The sequence below is a fragment of the Pleurodeles waltl genome, chromosome 6 (assembly GCF_031143425.1).
Source record: "Pleurodeles waltl isolate 20211129_DDA chromosome 6, aPleWal1.hap1.20221129, whole genome shotgun sequence".
In the NCBI taxonomy this organism is placed as follows: domain Eukaryota; kingdom Metazoa; phylum Chordata; class Amphibia; order Caudata; family Salamandridae; genus Pleurodeles; species Pleurodeles waltl.
In genome coordinates, this window is record NC_090445.1 from 605,480,892 (window position 1) to 605,501,004 (window position 20,113).

The 20,113-nt window shown below is 43.0% G+C and overlaps 1 protein-coding gene across 3 annotated transcripts in view; it reads right to left on the reverse strand.

Annotated features, from left to right (window-relative positions):
• PSRC1 (proline and serine rich coiled-coil 1) overlaps nt 1-20,113 on the reverse strand; it is a 353,925-nt gene that overhangs the window by 264,831 nt on the left and 68,981 nt on the right. For all 3 annotated transcript variants that reach the window (XM_069238882.1, XM_069238880.1, XM_069238879.1), the window contains exons 4-5: nt 16,841-17,474; nt 6,526-10,081 (exon numbers count right to left, since the gene is read on the reverse strand). In XM_069238882.1, the coding sequence (XP_069094983.1) occupies nt 6,526-10,081; nt 16,841-17,474 (4,190 nt within the window). The remainder of the gene's footprint in view (nt 1-6,525; nt 10,082-16,840; nt 17,475-20,113) is intronic.

Here is a 20,113-nt window from a genome sequence, read left to right on the forward strand (position 1 = left end):
GAAGGGTACCCTGATTGAGGGCTTTGGATTCTCCACTGAGGAGTATAGAATTAGATTCAGGGGGGCTCAAAAATCCTCGAGCCAGACCTGGGTTGACTTTGTAGACTACTCAGTAAAAACACTAGATGGTTGGTTAACTGGAAATGAAGTGTGTGACTATGTTGGGCTTTATAATTTGTTTATGAAAGAACACATTTTAAGTAACTGCTTCAATGAAAAGTTGCATCAGTATCTGGTAGACCTAGGTCCAATTTCTCCCCAAGAATTGGGAAAGAAGGCAGACCACTGGGTCAAGACTAGGGTAACCAAAACTTCCACTGGGGGTGACCAAAAGAAAGGGGTTACAAAAACTCCCCAGGAGAAAGTGGGTGACACTAGAAATAAAGAAAAAGAGTCCTCTGTAGGCCCCCAAAAACCAGAACAGGTGGGTGGGCCCCAAGACACAACCCAAAACAAAGGTGGGTACCAGGGTAAGAACTGGGATGCCACTAAGGCATGGTGCCACAACTGTAAACAGTCTGGGCACCACACCAAGGACACTTCTTGTCCCAAAAACAAACCCCAGAACAAGATTCCAGGGGTAACCAGTGTAGCCATTGGAGATGACTCCTCAGATGAGGAGGTCTTCATAGCTTTCAACTGGAAAATGGGCCCAACAGGTGAGTTGGAGATTCCAGAGGGAAGTAGACACTTCCACCACCTACAGGTGAATGGAATCCCAGCCACTGCCCTGAGAGACACTTGTGCCAGTCACACTATTGTGCATGACAGGCTGGTGCTCTCAAACCAGTACATCCCAGGTGAGATGGCCAGAGTAAGAGTTAGCCCAGACAGGGTCACTAATAGGCCTGTGGCTCTTGTGCCCATAGAAGTGGGTGGAACTTTTAGCTGGAGAAGGGTGGTAGTCAGTACAGACCTCCCCCTTGATTGTCTCCTTGGAAATGACTACCCAGAGGTTAGTCAGAGCCTAAGAGAAGAACTGGTCCAGGGCCAGTCCTCTCCCAAGGATTCTGGAAGTCCTGCCTCTGCAGTAAATGCAAGCAGGCCCCAGAAGAAGAAGAAAAGAAAACAGAGTAGGAAGGGTGGACAACCTTTAGCCAAGGTTACAGCAAGCCAAGGAGATTCTGCTCCAGTAGGGGAGAACTCCAAAAATGGCCCTGATAAAGTCCAACCTGACCCACAAGAAGTCCTGGCTAGTCAGGCAACTGTTAAACCTGAGTGGGTGGCTCCTCAGCTAACAGAAGAAAGAGTGGAAGAAGGGTGTTTACTACAAGATGTGGTAACCCCCCACTCCAATACAGCAGACAGGCAACCTGAACCCAAAGAAGCCTGTAACTTAGCCCCTTCCCTTTTAGGTGAAGAGCTAAAGGTGTGGTTCTGGGCACTGACAGCTGTCAGTGGCCTCTGCTGGGTGTTAGCCTTTGTGGCTGCACTATCCTTGGCATGGTGGTCAGACCCCATGCCAAATAGCAAGTTAGGCCCCCTGACCCTGTTGGTCATGGTGGGGTTACTCCAGCTCTGGGTAACCTCTTTGGGTAAGCTAGGGATGACCCTGGCTAAGATAAGATTAGCAGAGGTGGATACCTCTAAACCCAAAATAAAAAGAATGGGTGGAGACATTGAAGAAGCAGACAAGAGGCAATTCAGACTAGGTCCTATCACTGTGGAAGTGGGTCAGTTCCCCAAAGGGAATGACCTGAACAGAAGGATGTAAGGCAGAGTAGGCCCTGCAACTAACCAGCCTATTTCTCCTACTCTTCCTCGCCTGACAGACTAGGAAGACTCTCCCAGCTTGGGCTGAGTCTCCTGGCCTGCGGGCTGGGGGGGGCTTGTGTAAAGAAATGGCTCCCTGTTGCAGTTCCCCCCCACTTTTTGCCTGATACTGATGCTGACTTGACTGAGAAGTGTGCTGGGACCCTGCTAACCAGGCCCCAGCACCAGTGTTCCTTCACCTAAAATGTACCATTGTATCCACAATTGGCACACCCTGGCATTCAGATAAGTCCCTTGTAACTGGTACTTCTAGTACCAAGGGCCCTGATGCCAAGGAAGGTCTCTAAGGGCTGCAGCATGTCTTATGCCACCCTAGAGACCCCTCACTCAGCACAGACACACTGCTTACAAGCCTGTGTGTGCTAGTGAGAACAAAATGAGTAAGTCGACATGGCACTCCCCTCAGGGTGCCATGCCAGCCTCTCACTGCCTATGCAGTATAGGTAAGACACCCCTCTAGCAGGCCTTACAGCCCTAAGGCAGGGTGCACTATACCATAGGTGAGGGTACCAGTGCATGAGCACTGTGCCCCTACAGTGTCTAAGCAAAACCTTAGACATTGTAAGTGCAGGGTAGCCATAAGAGTATATGGTCTGGGAGTCTGTTTTACACGAACTCCACAGCACCATAATGGCTACACTGAAAACTGAGAAGTTTGGTATCAAACTTCTCAGCACAATAAATGCACACTGATGCCAGTGTACATTTTATTGTAAAATACACCACAGAGGGCACCTTAGAGGTGCCCCCTGAAACTTAACCGACTGTCTGTGTAGGCTGACTAGTTCCAGCAGCCTGCCACACCAGAGACATGTTGCTGGCCCCATGGGGAGAGTGCCTTTGTCACTCTGAGGCCAGTAACAAAGCCTGCACTGGGTGGAGATGCTAACACCTCCCCCAGGCAGGAGCTGTAACACCTGGCGGTGAGCCTCAAAGGCTCACCCCTTTGTCACAGCCCAGCAGGGCACTCCAGCTTAGTGGAGTTGCCCGCCCCCTCCGGCCACGGCCCCCACTTTTGGCGGCAAGGCTGGAGGGAACAAAGAAAGCAACAAGGAGGAGTCACTGGCCAGTCAGGACAGCCCCTAATGTGTCCTGAGCTGAAGTGACTCTAACTTTTAGAAATCCTCCATCTTGCAGATGGAGGATTCCCCCAATAGGGTTAGGATTGTGACCCCCTCCCCTTGGGAGGAGGCACAAAGAGGGTGTACCCACCCTCAGGGCTAGTAGCCATTGGCTACTAACCCCCCAGACCTAAACACGCCCTTAAATTTAGTATTTAAGGGCTACCCTGAACCCTAGAAAATTAGATTCCTGCAACTACAAGAAGAAGGACTGCCTAGCTGAAAAACCCCTGCAGAGGAAGACCAGAAGACGACAACTGCCTTGGCTCCAGAAACTCACCGGCCTGTCTCCTGCCTTCCAAAGATCCTGCTCCAGCGACGCCTTCCAAAGGGACCAGCGACCTCGACATCCTCTGAGGACTGCCCCTGCTTCGAAAAGACAAGAAACTCCCGAGGACAGCGGACCTGCTCCAAGAAAAGCTGCAACTTTGTTTCCAGCAGCTTTAAAGAACCCTGCAAGCTCCCCGCAAGAAGCGTGAGACTTGCAACACTGCACCCGGCGACCCCGACTCGGCTGGTGGCGATCCAACACCTCAGGAGGGACCCCAGGACTACTCTAAGACTGTGAGTACAAAAACCTGTCCCCCCTGAGCCCCCACAGCGCCGCCTGCAGAGGGAATCCCGAGGCTTCCCCTGACCGCGACTCTTTGAACCTAAAGTCCCGACGCCTGGGAGAGACCCTGCACCCGCAGCCCCCAGGACCTGAAGGACCGGACTTTCACTGGAGAAGTGACCCCCAGGAGTCCCTCTCCCTTGCCCAAGTGGAGGTTTCCCCGAGGAATCCCCCCCTTGCCTGCCTGCAGCGCTGAAGAGATCCCGAGATCTCTCATAGACTAACATTGCGAACCCGACGCCTGTTCCTACACTGCACCCGGCCGCCCCCGCGCTGCTGAGGGTGAAATTTCTGTGTGGACTTGTGTCCCCCCCGGTGCCCTACAAAACCCCCCTGGTCTGCCCTCCGAAGACGCGGGTACTTACCTGCAAGCAGACCGGAACCGGGGCACCCCCTTCTCTCCATTCTAGCCTATGCGTTTTGGGCACCACTTTGAACTCTGCACCTGACCGGCCCTGAGCTGCTGGTGTGGTGACTTTGGGGTTGCTCTGAACCCCCAACGGTGGGCTACCTTGGACCAAGAACTAAGCCCTGTAAGTGTCTTACTTACCTGGTTAAACTAACAAAAACTTACCTCCCCCAGGAACTGTGAAAATTGCACTAAGTGTCCACTTTTAAAACAGCTATTTGTGAATAACTTGAAAAGTATACATGCAATTTTGATGATTTGAAGTTCCTAAAGTACTTACCTGCAATACCTTTCGAATGAGATATTACATGTAGAATTTGAACCTGTGGTTCTTAAAATAAACTAAGAAAAGATATTTTTCTATATAAAAACCTATTGGCTGGATTTGTCTCTGAGTGTGTGTACCTCATTTATTGTCTATGTGTATGTACAACAAATGCTTAACACTACTCCTTGGATAAGCCTACTGCTCGACCACACTACCACAAAATAGAGCATTAGTATTATCTATTTTTACCACTATTTTACCTCTAAGGGGAACCCTTGGACTCTGTGCATGCTATTCCTTACTTTGAAATAGCACATACAGAGCCAACTTCCTACACTGAGTCATTGTTGGGCCACATGCACACAGCTCTTTCTTCTCAGATTACTTCTTATATACAGAGAGAATCATTCTGAGGAAGAAGCTGTGTGAAACGCTAGAAACATTTTTAAGGTTCAATTAGTGAAAATAACAAAATTAAAGTGTAACCGATTCCCTCTGTCCGAAAAAGGCAGAACCCAATGCTCAGAGGTCATTCTAGCAGGAGTTGACAAAAAACAAAAACTTGCAAACTGCCACTGCAGAGGATTAGTGGGCTCACTATATTAAAGGTGTATTATTCATTTTATAGGTTCACAAAGATGCTTCCTATAAAGCTCCATATCCCTCATTTTTTCCTCGGGAAAAAGGGTAGCTTTATACTAGTCTCTTATGACAAAGAGTCTTCTTAAATGAAGAATGAAAAGGATAACAGCCCTCCTTAAAGTGCTCCAAGATCACACACATTGGTAGGGACCTTTTATGTTTGTGTCCGTCACCGAACATGATGAAGAACCTGAAGGTATGGAAATTGCCACTCAAGTCTTAAAACAGTGGTCCTGGATTTTCGAAATTCAATAACTCCGCCTGAAAGTTGGTGCAAAACGAGGGGCTTCTCTGGTTAGCTACTTCATAGTGCTACGTATCATTACTATTATGCTAAAAGAGTCTTGCTTGACTTTTTAAAGCCTTGGAGAAGGCTTCATTTTTTAGGTCTTGTTAGATGGTGAAGAGGGAACTCCCTGTCTAAGGAGGACCAGACATTACTTAAAGGACTTTAAAAGGTGCAAGGGTGGTTCTCTTAGGAAGTCCAGATACAAAAAAGACTCATGCCTGTGGGTTCACACAAGGAGTTTTAGGGGTGACAGAGGGACTTACTGAGCTACAGTGTCAAGATCGACAAGACTGCTCTACTTACAAATCCAACACCAACAGATATTCTGATAATGTTCTGCAGCTCTGGATGACAATTTGAAGTAGCAGAAATATAACTTGACTTTTGCTATGTGCTTCCCAGGCTTTTTTAACCTCATGGCCCAAAGAAATTATTGGTACACTGACAATTTCAGTTTAGTTGTTTAGCCCTCACAAATTCAAAAGGAGAAAAAAGGAAAAAATATATAAGTAAGACTGCAACTATAAGGGAGTTCTTATACCATGTAAAACGGAGAAAAAGGGCCAAAACATTATTATTTTGGCACATGCAGAGTAAATCTGGCAGCCGCTAAGTAAATGATGATAAAGAAAGGGCGGGAACTGATGTGTAGATACGAGGCCTAAAAATATGCATTAGGTAGCCTCTGAAACAAGTCCCAGTTAATAGCAGTTAAAATAAATCAGAGAAGAGACAATAAGCAAGACAGGGAAGGACTTTCATATAAAGCAGTACTTTCTTTTTGAAGAACTAGCCGTTTTGATCCTTCCATAAAGAACACCAGGTGCTGCTAGTTAGGAATATGTAAAACCACAACGTACGGTAACATTTGAATGTTTCTGGCTTACTTTCCACAAGAGGCATTTAGACAGCATTTATCTTCTCTAGCTTAGCAGCATGAATTGTGCACCCACAAAACAGAATATAAGACTTATGGTAGAAAGCAATTATGCCCAAGGGTTATTGGACAGTGCTTACTGTGATATTTTCTCTTACTGTATCATTTAATAAAACAATGTAAGCAGACAACGTTGTTAAAAAACTTGAGTGTGGGCAAAGTAGTTAGCCTTTACACCAGCTTAACCCTCTCCTTTCTCCCGTCAAATAAGAGAACAGGCTCTTATGTGGGCCAGAATATATTTCTTTACCATAGCTCCTCTAGTTTAAAGACTCAACGAGCTTATAAAACGACACAGCAAGAGCACGTGTGAAATAGATTTCTTTTATAAAAGCATTAAGTGGATAAAATTACTTTCCACTCATTTCAAATCCTTCACCCTTACATTTGCTCTTCAAATATCAATGGGGTACTTGAATGGAAAACAACTGCACTCATGGCGTGAAAACTCAAAGTAACTCGAATAAACGTACCTGCTGTGGTCTTCTTGCGAGGTTCGGTCTTCTTCCAAACAAATGTTGATTCTACTTTGGCACTGGATTGTGGTAGGTGGTGTCCTGCCTTCTGTGTTTCGATTTTCTCCTGGGTTGGGACAGTTACCAGTTTAGGATGAACATGGACAGGTGAGTGCCTTATCTTTGGAGTATCGGTTTTGTCATGTGCTGATGCGGGTTTTAGCTTAGGACTGGTGTAAATCGGAGCATGTGTCACTTTCTGAGCCTGTGAGGATCCCGATTTGGGGTGCTGCCTGTTCTTTTCAGCATTGACTTTCTCCTGTGCTGTTGAGGACTCTAATTTGAGTCTTTGATGGACCAGAGAGGGGGCATTCTTTTTAGCAACAACTTTTTCCTGGATTATTGTGGAGTTTTGTTTGGGTTTGAAATACATGGGCAAATGTTTATTGTTAGGAGTCTGAGACTTTTCCTTTGTTGTTGAAGAGTCAAACGTGAGCCTTTGCTGGATTGGAGAACGTGTGCTCTTCTGAGCAATCAGTTTCTCCTGAACTGGTGAGGCTTTCTGTTTAGGGCTGGGGTAGATGGGTGAATGTCTGTTATCACTAACCTCTGCCTTCTGTGTAGACAGTGAGGAATCAATTGTGGAACTGGCATGGATGGGAGATTTCCTGATATTCTCAGCTTTGGCATTCTTCCGGGCTGAGATTCCCATTATGGGACTATTGTGAATAGGTGAATGCCTTTTCTTTTGAATCTCTTGATTCTTACATACTCGTGAAGATTCCAAATGGAGTCTTTGTTGACTATGAGAATGCCTGTTATTTTGGGCAATTATTTTCACCAGTTCAGGTGAGCATTTCAGTTTGGGACTGGTGTGGGTAGGAAAATGCCCGTCGTAGGATTTGGCCTGCTCTGGTTTTGGGGAGGGTCTCAGTTTGGGGCTGGATTGGATAGGAAAACATTTGGCCTTCTTAACATCAACTTTCTCCAAGGTTGGTAGAAATTCCTGTTTGGGATTCATATGTGTAGGGGAATGCTTCTTGGGAGTTCCAACCTCTGGTGAAAGAGAGCAATCCAAACTTGGAATGCCATGGATTGGGGATTGTCTATTCTTGGGAGTGTCAGTCTCTTGTGGTGCCAAGGATCTCGTGTTGGGGCACATATTGCTAGGAGATTGCTTGTTTGTTTTAGCCTCTACTTTCTGTTCTAGAGAAGATGTCACATGCATAAAATTATGGATGGCAGAATCCCTGCATGTGTGAGGTTGTTTTTCATGTGATAACAAGTACTCCTCTTCTGAACTTTCAGGCTCAGGAGAATGCCTGCTCAAGTGAACTTGATGTGAAGGCGAGTATCCCACTCTGGGACTGGTCTCAATGAGAGAATGCTCAATCTTAAATCCCTCAACATTCTCCATTCGTTGTGAGGATAAATCATTGAGAACGCCATTAACCGGACAACTGCTGACCACATGAATATCAGCTATATTCAGTTCAACAGAAGATCCCAAATTGACACTTTGAAGGGGGGGACAATGCCAGTTCATATAAGTCTCTTGAGATGGTGAGGATCCAACTGTGGGGCTGGAGCTTCTTGCAGAATACCTGCTCTTATGTGCCTCAGTTGCCTCCTCTGCTGGTGAAGGCAACACATTGAGAATGGGATCTATGGGAGAATCAATGTTGTTCTGAACACCTGTTGTCTGCCATTTTGATGAGGATCCCAGTTTGAAACCGTGCTTGCATGCATCCATCCCTGGTGAAGGCCAAGGTCCAAGTTGGACACCTTGATGGAGTGGAGAATGGCTGTTCGTGTGAATCTCTTGTGAGGGTGAGGATACCAGAGTGGGATGGAAGTGCATGGGTGGGTGACTGTTCTTATCCTCGGACTTCAGCCATTCTAGTGACAACTCACAATTGTGAATGGTATGTAGGGGAGAATCCCTGTTCTTCTGATCATCATGCATTCCCTGTTCTGACACTGATCTTAGTGCAGGACTTGCTTGGATTTGGAAATCCATGTGATTCTGACTCTCAAACTCTTGTGATGATCCAGAATTCCCTTTGGGACTTCGATGGATGGGAGAAACCATATTGTTGTGACTTAAAATCTCTGTTGATAAACAGGTAGCAGAATTCCTGGGAGTCTCATTCTCATGAGAAGCCAAGGATCCCAGGGTGGTATTCATATTGCTATAAGCTATATTACTTTGATTGTCTGCATTCTCTTGTACCAGTCCGAATTTCAGATTGTTACTGACAGAGACTGGAGAATACCGGTTTCTGTGAGCTTCAACCATATGTGGTAGTAAGGAGTCCAGCTGAGGACTTTGACAGATGTCAGGATGCTTGTTCATGCCAGTCTCAAACACTTGTGATGAGTACTTTAGTGTGGTACTGGTGTACATGGGGGAAGGCCTGATTTTACGTGCATCTGCTGCCTCCTTTAATTGTGAGAATTCCAGATTCAGACTGATATCAATGGGAAAATGCATGCTATTTTGAGCCTCAGCCACTTCCTTTTCAGCTACGGATCCCAGTTTCGGACTAGCATGGATGGGAGAAACTGTGTTCTTGAGAGTATCAACTTCTTCAGACTGCAAGGATTCATATTTGGTATTGTCATGGATAGGTTCACTCTTAGTCACATGAGCATTAACCTCTTCCTTTACCAGTGAGAATGCTACACTAGGACTGGGATGAATCGGAGAATGCCTTGTACTGACTGCCTCAGTATTCTTCTGTACAGGGGAGGATTCCACTTTGGGAATGAGGTGACTGTGTGGCTGACAGCTCTGATCAGTGATGATTGTCTCTTGTACTGATAAGGACTCCAATTTGGGACTTAAGGAGATTGACAACTGCTTACTCTTTCGAGCCTCAACCTTCTTGTGTTCTGGTGACAGCTCCTTTTTCGGACTAAAAAGGATAAGTGACTGTTGCATTCGCAGAGACTCTATTTTTGCAGGTGCTGGTGAGGATTTTAGTTTGTGATTTGAATGCTTTGTTTTTGGCGTTTCAGCATCCTGCATTGTAAATAAGCATTCCAAGTTTTGACTGACGCAGATAGGAGAACGATTATTCTTGTGAACATTGTTTTTTTCTCGTACGCATGAGGATTCTATTTTCGCACTGGAATAGACAATTGAACGCCTGGTCTTTTTAGTGTCAACCTTTTCATGTACAGTGGAGAATTCCAAATTGTTATGGGAAAGAACTGGAGAAGTACTTGTGCTTCGAGCCTCTGCCTTGATCCTTTTTGTTGGTGAGGTTTCCAATGTAGGGCTAGAATGAATGAGCAAATGTGTTTTTGTTCTTGACTCAACCTTCTCTCTTGTTGCTGAAGATTTTGTAGTGGGATTACAATGGATGGGAGAATGCTTATCCTTGTGAACTCCAACCTTATCCTGTGCTTGAAAAGATTCCAGAATGAAACTGGAATTCATGGGAAAAAGCTGGTTCTTTTGAGCTGTGATCTTCTGTGGTACTAGAGACGGTTCCGGTTGGAGAATGGGATGAATGAGACTGTTCCTTTCATTCTGAGCTTGAGCCTTTTCTGATGCCAGAGAGCTTAACTAAAGTGGAAGGAAAAGATAAAGAAGATGACATTTAGTGGAAGTGGAAAGATGAGAAAGATGATGGCATTCACTAATTCTATAGAGCGCTTAATAAGCCAAAGATGGTAACTCACAACTTAATTACATATGTACTAAATGTGGGAGAAATTGATGTTGTTAACAAAGTCAGTTTAAATATAGAAAACACAAAGGTGCAACAAGGTTCATGAGCCCACGGACTGAACAGCACAAAAGTTAATCACAATTGTTAAACAATGACAATATGACTACATGCAACACTGCCAAATATAGTACCACAGGTTGAAATTTTCCTGGTCTACGATATTTAAAAAACATCTGACCTGGCCATTTTCAATAATTGTCTTTCAATTTTTATCAAATGATTATGATGCCACCAATGTAACCCAATCTGTCTTGAGTAATGAGGAATTGTTGATGAAGAGCTTCTGATCCACAATTATAAGCTTATATGTTATCTGTTGCAGCCATTAATATTGTATTGGTTTTGACATCGTGGTGTATGAACACTGTTTTTGTAGAATTCCCCAGATAAATCAGGGCGCTAGAGTTCGCACCTAGCTCGTCTGATATTTCACCCCAGCAGTTAAAATAATATATGAGGCACATTTTTATAGGGGGTATTCATGGCATCTCACTTATGAAGAAACAGGATTGTAACACTGAAAGGCACAGTAATTGAGAGAGATAATACTCTAATAAAAAAATAAAAAAAATGCCCTTTTGTTCCTTTCACTTGCCTGTGCTTCACAGATTAGTCCTCTCCAGATCTGTTCTAAGAACGCCTTGGAAGAATGCCCTGATAAAATCATTATTTTAAAAAAAAGACTAAATCCAATAGAAAGTATTAATTTTAGGTCGAATCTATTTATCCCAAGTTTTTTTTTAGCAAACTATTTATTTTAGTGTTTTACTCTATTATGGATGTATATCTTTTACATTGTCAAACAATTACTTTGGATGCTTTTAATTCACTACCCTCTCATCACCCATAAACACCATTCATCCTTGACCCCCTCATAACCCATAAACACCACCCATCCATACCACCTAAAAAAGCTCTCACCATCCGTGAACTACACCCATCATTGACCCTCAAATTCCACCCATCCCTGAAATGAACCCTTACATGCCCTCACCACACCTCTACTACAACCATCCCTGAACCCTAAAAGCTCTTTGTACCCCTAAACTTCACCCATCCTTGAACTCTTAAAACCCCTCACCATACCTAAACTGAACTCATCTCTGAACCTTCACCCCTTCTGTGCCGGGGAAGTAACGGTTACATCCACCGGCACAGTGCTCCTGTGCCAAGGACGTAACCATTACATTCTCGGCCTGGAGCTCAGAGGGAGCCCTTCCCCTTCCACCCCCAACCCCCCCTCCCAGGGACATCTGATGACGTCAGCGCGCTTTACGCGCCCTGACCTCATCAGAGGCCACTTCCCAATCGTGCTGGAAGCTCAGCTTCCAGCGTGATTCGCATTTCTCTTCCGATCATGTAGTGGGGGCATGAGAAGCTTCAAAGGAAAGGAGTTTCCTTCCCTTTGAAGTCTCTCAGAAAATTTCAGAAGCCGGATCATGAAGCGAGGTGGGGGGACGGGGGACAGAAAGTCTACAAGATGGCAGGGAATTAAAAAACAAAAATAGTGGGGTGGTGGCTACCAACCAGTATGGGCCTGGTTATGCCCCAACCCCTACTGAAGGGGGTAACAGTCTTTCAGCTCTCACCCACACACTAAAACATCTTATGCCAAGGCAAGCAAGAGGACATTTGATTATTTTGGGTTTTGGTTTTACATTTGGGCCAGGAGAGCTTGGCTAACTCTCAAAATCGTCTCACTTGGAATGGTGAGGGCTGCACTTTATGGACTTTCGGACGCTGCCATGTAGAAAAATCCACAAGACCTAGACACACCTGAAAACTAAACATCTGGTGATTCCAGGGTGGTGTGTTTCACATGCACTCTGCACCATTTTCTTACCCACAATGCCCTGCAAACCTCAAACTTTGCTGGAAATCACACATTTTCCCCACATTTTTGTGATGGAACCTTTCGAAATCTGCAGGAATCCACAAAATTCCTACCACCCAGCATTGCCTCATCTATACTGATAAAAATTCTGCTGCACTTAGCCTAAAAATGTTTTTTTTTTTTTAAACTGCCTTTTTGGACCTGCTTTGGTTACCCTTCAATTTCGACATGTTTTTGGCTCTTCCCTGTCACAAGCTCTTGGCCCACCTACACAAATGAGGTATCATTTTTACCTGGAGACTGAGGGGAACTTTGGGTGGTATGAAATTTGTCCTGGTGCGATGATCCCACACAGAAATGTGGGACAAAATGTGATTTTGTAGCTAAATTTGAGGTTTGCTGAAGATTCTGGGTAAGAAAACATTGGGGGATCCACGCAAGTCACACCTCCCTGGGCTCCCTTGGGTGTCTAGTTTTCAGAAATGTCTGAGTTTGGGAGGTTTCCCTAGATGGCTGCTGAGCCCAGGACCAAAAACGCAGGTGCCCCCGCAAAAACTAGTACTTTTGTATTTGATAATTTTGATGTGTCCAGATAGTGTTTTGGGGCATTTCCTTTCACAGGCAGTAGGCCTACCCTCAAAAGTGAGGTACCATTTTTATCGGGAGACTTGGGGAAACACTGGGTGGAAGCAAATTTGTGGCTCCTCTCAGATTCCAGACCTTTCTGTCACCGAAATGAGAGGAAAAAGTGTTTTTGTTGCCAAATTTTGAAGTTTGCAAAGGATTCTGGGTAACAGGACCTGGTCAGAGCCCCACAAGTCACCCCATCTTGGATTCCCCTAGGTATCTAGTTTTCAAAACTGCGCATGTTTGAAAGTTTTCCCTAGGTGCCGGCTGAGCTAGAGGCCAAAATCCACAGCTAGACACTTTGCAAAAAACAGTTGTTTTCTTTGGGAAAATGTGATGTGTCCACGTTGTGTTTTGGGGCTTTCTGTGTCGCGGGCTCAAGGCCTACCCACACAAGTGAGGTACCATTTTTATCGGGAGACTTGAGGGGGAACACTGGGTGAAAGGAAATTTGTGGCTCCTCCCAGATTCCAGAACTTTTTGTCACCGAAATGAGAGGAAAAAGTGTTTTCTGGCCAAATTTTGAGGTTTGCAAAGGATTCTGGGTAACAGAACCTGGTCAGAGCCCCACAAGTCACCCCATCTTGGATTCCCCGAGGTGTCTAGTTTTCAAAACTGTGCAGGTTTGCTAGGTTTCCCTAGGTGCTGGCTGAGCTAGAGGACAAAATCTACAGCTAGGCACTTTGCAAATAACATGTCAGATTTCAATGTAAAAATGTGATGTGTCCATTTTGTGTTTCCTGTCGCGAGCATTAGGCCTACCCACGCAAGTGAGGTAACATTTTTATCAGGAGACTAGGGAGACACAGAATAGCAAAACCCCTTGTCTTTCTCTACATTTTTAGCTTCCAAATAAAAGACAGTGTGCAAAAAAGACGTCTATTTGAGAAATGACCTGTAATTCACATGCTAGTATGGGCACCCCGGAATTCAGAGATGTGCAAATAACCACTGTTTCTCAACATCTTATCTTGTGCCCATTTTGGAAATACAAAGGTTTTCTTGATACCTATTTTTCACTTTTTATATTTCAGCAAATGAATTGCTGTATACCCAGTATAGAATGAAAACCCATTGCAAGGTGCAGCTCTGGGTTCCTAGGGTTCTTGATGAACCTACAAGCCCTATATATCCCCGCAACCAGAAGAGTCCAGCAGACGTAATGGTATATTGCGTTCAAAAACCTGACATTGCAGGAAAAAGTTACAGAGTCAAACGTGGAGAAAAAGGGCTGATTTTTTTCACCTTAATTTAAATATTCTTTTATTTCAACTGTTAATTTCTGTAGGAAACTCTTGCAGGATCTACACAAATTACCCCTTGCTGAATTCAGAATGTTGTCTACTTTTCAGAAATGTTTAGTTTCCTGGGATCCAGCACTGGTTTCTCAGCCATTTCTGTCGCTAACTGGAAGGAGGCTGAAAGCACAAAAAATAATGTAAATGGGGTATGTCCCAGTAAAATGTCAAAATTGTGTTGATAAATGTGGTTTTCTAATTCAAGTCTGCCTATTCCTGAAAGCTAGAAAGATGGTGATTTTACCACCGCAAACCCTCTGTTGATGGCATTTTCAGAGAAAAAAAACACAGGCCTTCTTCTGCAGCCCTTTTTTCCCATTTAAAAAAAAAAAAAAAAATTTTGCTGTATTTTGGCTAATTTCTTGGTCTCCTTCAGGGGAACCCACAAAGTCTGGGTATCTCTAGAATCCCTAGGATGTTGGAAAAAAGGACACAAATTTGGCATGGGTAGCTTGTGTGGAGAAAATGTCATGAGGGTCTAAGCGCGAACTGACCCATATAGCCAAAAAAAGGCTTGGCTCAGGAGTGGAAAAGGCCTGGCAGTGAAGTGGTTAAAAAACCTTTCAACTCCTTAAAACACCACCCTTGAACTCTAAAACTCGTTCTGCCTATAAACCCTACCCTAAACTCCACCTATTTCTAAAACCTAAAAACCCTTCACCACTCCTAAACACTGAACCTTAAAAACCCTCCCACACCCTAAACTCTGCCCATCCGAGAACCTAAAAAGTCCCTCACCGCCCCTAAATTTGACTTTTTCTTGATCCTTAAAAAACCCTTTCCCGTGCCTGAACTTCACCCATCATTGACCCCTGAAAACTCATCATCACCCATTTACATCCCCCATCCCTGAATCCTAAAACCCCTCACTCCCTCTAAATTTCACCCACGTTGCATACAATTTTGGATTTTTCCCTTAAATTTAGCTCTTCTTTATAATGTTCCTTTCATTTTTTTACTTATTTGTAATTCTTTCTAATTGTCTTTCCTTAAAATTGATTTTCCATTATTGTTTTCTTCCAATATGGTTGTTCAGTTTTCACTTTTCCATTAATTCAGATACATCAGAGTAATTTTCTGTTTAATTTTCAAGTAGGATTTCAACTAGGGAAAAGCTCTGAGACGTTTTGTTAGATGATTTAAGATTTTTTATTAACAGAGACGAAACCGAAGCTCTGGCTCGGATTGACATAGTCACCTTTTTCGTAGAGTGACTCCAAGACAGAGATGAAAGAGTGACACTAAATTATTTTTTCTCTTTCCCAACACAGAGATTTAAGCATGTATTTTTCCTTTTTTTGAGCCCATCCTAAATTACTCAAATGTGGAGTAACCAAGGGCTTCCTCCAATACTTTGGCTTTACATATACAAGAGACCCCCTGCACTGGTGCTACACAAGCTTGTCTCTTTCTTTTACATTGATGTGGATGACATACAGTTGATCTTCAAGATCTCGAAAATAAACAAAAAACATCCATCCTGTCCTTAAAAACTCCCTAGGCTATGTCAGGTGGTGAATGTCAAACAATTACTTAAAACGAAATCCCACAAATCAGAATTATTCCTTATTCCAGATTATCTGCAATATTTGAGAATTTAGCCAGGCCAATAGAAATGCGCCCCTGTCCCAATTCTGCTGATTTAGTTTTCAACCTAGGAACTGAAACAGATAAGAAACCATTGTTGGCACCACAGGCAGCTAAGGTGGACAAAACATGTTTTTGGAAACTCAAGCTGTTGAAGACCTTCCTACCTTTTATTGATGCTGATCTACATATGCCCGTGGTAAATGCTCAGATACAGTCCAGATTGGCCCACGCAGCCCTATTTACCTGGCAGCTCCAAACCAGACTATCTGCTGTATCAAGTACAAAATGCAGCTGCTCATTTATTACAAAGGTATCTAGAACCTGTCATATCAGTCCAGTTCTACACCAATTACATTGGTGTCCTTTTAAACAGCAAATAATTTTTAAATTACTTGTGACAGATCTTTATACTCTCAAACTCCTAACGTACTGCTGATAAATTCTAATGGTACTGATTGAAGAGCACATTACATTTGAACTCACACTCGCTCTTCTTAATTCCCAAAAGCAGGATGGTAAGCTTTAGTGACCTTGCTTTATCAATAGCATCTTTATTCAGAGACCAATCTGTTGGAATTCAGAAAATTGTTTAAGATCCTATTTGTTTTGCTTCTAGACCACCCCTGTGACTTATGACTTAGATCTGCTCCAAAAAGCTACAGCATACGTTGTGCTTTTCTAAGTATGTCTTTTGGACCACAGACCTCCCCTTCTTAAAATGATCCAAGCCTTTGGCAAGAGAAACCATACAAGTGTAATTTGCCAGTCTGACAGAAAGAAGAATTTCCCTCTAGCCAGGTGAACTTCACCCTCAAGGAGATCACAGAATAGGGAATGCTCTTTGTCACACAATCCCACACCATGTAAAGTGTTTATTTCCGATGACATCACCACATTGGATAGACTGAAGGGCCCCAGAAAGGGATCTGATCTACTCAATAGCCAAGTTCACCTCATCATTAAAAGTACATTTATTCCAGGTTCCTAGTTTCACTAGGGAGCTCTACTGAGCAATCCATGCGACCATCTGGGATTCACTAAATTTATGTCAATTTCAGTCACATAGAAGGCCAAAAAGAGTGTACATACTCTTTCTTCAGGGCTCATACTTTCCCTTCTGTATGCTATAGTCCAGCAACCACAGCTGTGCACATAAGCAAATATTAAGCTGTACAAATCTTAGGAACATTTAGTTCAGAGGACAGTCAATTCGTCTACTTGGAGATTTGTATCTGCTAACATACCTTAGGATTACATGGAGCTTTCTTCATTGGTGAGGAAGTGGGTGTTCGTTTCGGTGTGGGTTTCTTCTGCATAATCTTCCCAGATGGTTGAGGGCATCCAGCAGTTCTAGAAATAAGTGAAGTGTGAAGAGGAGATTCTCCAATGCTTGGAGGCAAAGGACTTTCCAAGGGAAGAATACTCAGAGGAGAAGCCAATGGGGATACGGTCTCTAAATCTATAGTGGGTAACAGGTCCTTCAGAGGACTGTTCATTACAAAAAAGGTCTCCCTCCTCGGACTACGTGGAACCCTGGGACTGGGTCTTTCCTCCTGCAATAGCCTGACCTTTACTAATGGATTTCCTTCTTGTGTTGGCTGGTCAGATAAGCTGCTTCCATTTATTAGCAGATGACTGTTTTCTTTTTCCTGCACGGCACACTTCTCTAGCTGGGCTGCCAGACGATTAGCCTCCTTCACAATCTCTTCCAACTTTTCAGTGCTGAGCGGACTCCAGCGTAGAAGAGTTTCTCTGCTCTTACATGACTTGTCCCCACCTTGTATATTGAGGTCTATCCTTTTTGCAATACATCTTTCTGTAAAGTGGTTGGGTCCAGGAATGACCAGTCCATTGCCTTCTTCTGCACAATCTTCTGGACTGAAAGAGAAAATTATTTAGGAGAAAAAGTTAAGCATGCTAAAACCTGAATTACAATGCTTGATCATAGATGTAAACTTATACAAACATGGGCACCTTTTTGCTTATAACTACATAAAGGAATGAAGCAGATTACAGCAAGAGGTACATGAAAGCGGAACTGATTGCAATACTGGAATTTCGTTTGAATACCTTAACGACTGGCGCCCGCAATCTTTTAATATCACCAGCTGGAGGCAGGATTACCACTATACAGACATGAAACATAATTTTAGGCATGGTATGTCCATTTTCTATGAAATGTTTTGTAATACTCTAACTTTCATATTTTCATTCTCAATTGTGGATGTGAGTTCCTTAATGCATATTTTAATTTGTCACAAAGTCTGGCCAAACTAAAGTTTTCTCCAGGGCAAAGTATGCTTACATTACAATAGTGATGTTATATAATGCAAAGCTTCTTCCCTATGACAGGTGATCTACAGGGACCATCCTGTGATATTTTCACATTTGCAACACTGAAATTATGAGAATGTCTCTTTTTACTTTGTTTGGTACGTCATTTGTTTGAACTTTCTTTTTTTCTGCTTTGATCACACCACCTTATAAATTACATTTCTTTGGATAAACCACTCATAGTTTCACATTAAAAATAATGTGTTGAATGGAGTCATTCTCTAAAATATTTCCGTGTCTTGCACTGACCTTTTTGTATTTGAAACAACCATCTGCACTAAGAAGTTATCAGTTTAATAATATGTTTCTTATGCAACTCCTTGGTCTTCCATTCAGTCCTATCTTTCTTTTGACTTATTATTTCTATTTTTGTGTTCTGTAAGGTGTTTTCTAAAGAAAAATGTACAGCTTTTCTCCCTCCTGCATACTATAAACACTAACATCAGAAATTGTGTGTTTTATATGCAATAAATGACTGAACCAGAGACGTTTCGTCACTAGTGGATGATCATTTTAAGCTAAGAAAAGATTGTTACCTTCAGTGCCTTCTGTGTGCAAGCACACCTCAAAATGTTTACAATTTGTATGCCCAAAAACTAGGGTTTCTCAAAATAATGTATATTATGCAAATGATTACTGAAGACTTTAGATTCTTCTACTGGTTCCAATCATACTTCAAATATATAACCAATGACGCTCCAAAAGATTCTACCTTTTAGGCCGCATACTCCTTGCAATATACTGTGTTGCTTAATCTTGTGCAAGAATATTTGTGTCGGCTGATGCCAGTTTACTGCTCTTTGCAATATCAAAATTGTAGAGCTACTATGGCTGTTTATAACTGAAATAATGAAATAAAAGAAAAAAAATTTAAATGCTGGGTTCACTTCTGGAGTTTCATGTAGCAGAAAGGGATTCTCTACAGCTTCCATTTCCTTTGCTTAAGGAAAGCTGCCGTAAAGATTAAAAACGTGAAAAGAACTGTGTTCTTGAATTTGGATATCTCTAAATCTATTAAAAATATCAGTGTGTTCTTAATCAATGTTGATAGCTATCAATAATATTTGTGCGTAATAAACAACAAGTGTTGCTAATGGCAGACAAAGGAGACTAGAAACCAATACATTTAGTATCACTGGTATCGGATTTGCATCTGTGCTTTTTCGGCCTCCCACCCTCTCTGCTCTAGACTTGAATGCAGTTAGGGGTCTGGAGGATTAACTTCGATGAAGGAATGAAATCCCATACACCTTTAGTGAAATAAAGGTCCACATACTGTGGTGTGATGCCTCCCTTTAATTCACACTGTGAAAAGAGTTTGCCGCTGGTTGGGTGGTTAATTATTACATTTTAGAGTGACAAGCCCTCTTATGTGAGGTTGGTGTGCCCACAAGTTTTCGTCGCAGGACAGTATTTCGTCAAGCAAAGAAATAAACTTCAATAGTCTGCAAATGGGCGCCAGACCACCAAATTCAGTATAAGGCTAAAAATCACTTTGAGACTAATCACGGGAGACTTATCTGAGAGAGATTAATCATGCTCTTTAATGGTAGAAGCCAAGCAAGAAAAATCAAACTATATTTTAGGAGGATACTTACATTGTACAAATGATATCACTCGAGGATAAAGATTATAGCGCGCTCGATTGCTTGGAGGCATCTTGGCGATGTAAGTGAACAAGGCTGAAACCCAAGCTAAAGGTTGAAACAAATTAAGATATGGTTGAACAGAACCAAACGAGGTGCTGAGCAACCAAGTTTTTTGTATTTTTCAAAATGCTAATAATGAAGTAGAAGATTTTAGTTTCACATGGAGGCTGTTCCACTGAAGAGCTGTACACCTAAAAAAGCTTTTGCCTCACCAGGAGGAGTATTTTAAAGACAGGACAATCAAATTGTTGGCAGAACAAGAGCAAAGAGTTCTGTTGGGAGAATACCACCTAAACCTTTCCCGCAGATAGGCAGGGCCGGATCCGAGCAGGACCTTGAATGCAATGCATAGCGCCTTAAAGGTGGTGCGTTGCTTAACAGGAAGCCAGTGTAATTTATTAAGAGCCAAAGCATCAGATTGCAATCTAGGAATATCAAACTGCATCCAGGCTGCCAAATTTTGCAAGATTTGCAGTTTATTCAACAATAGTTTTAGCAGATTTTGATATAGGCCATTACAGTAATCTAACCTGA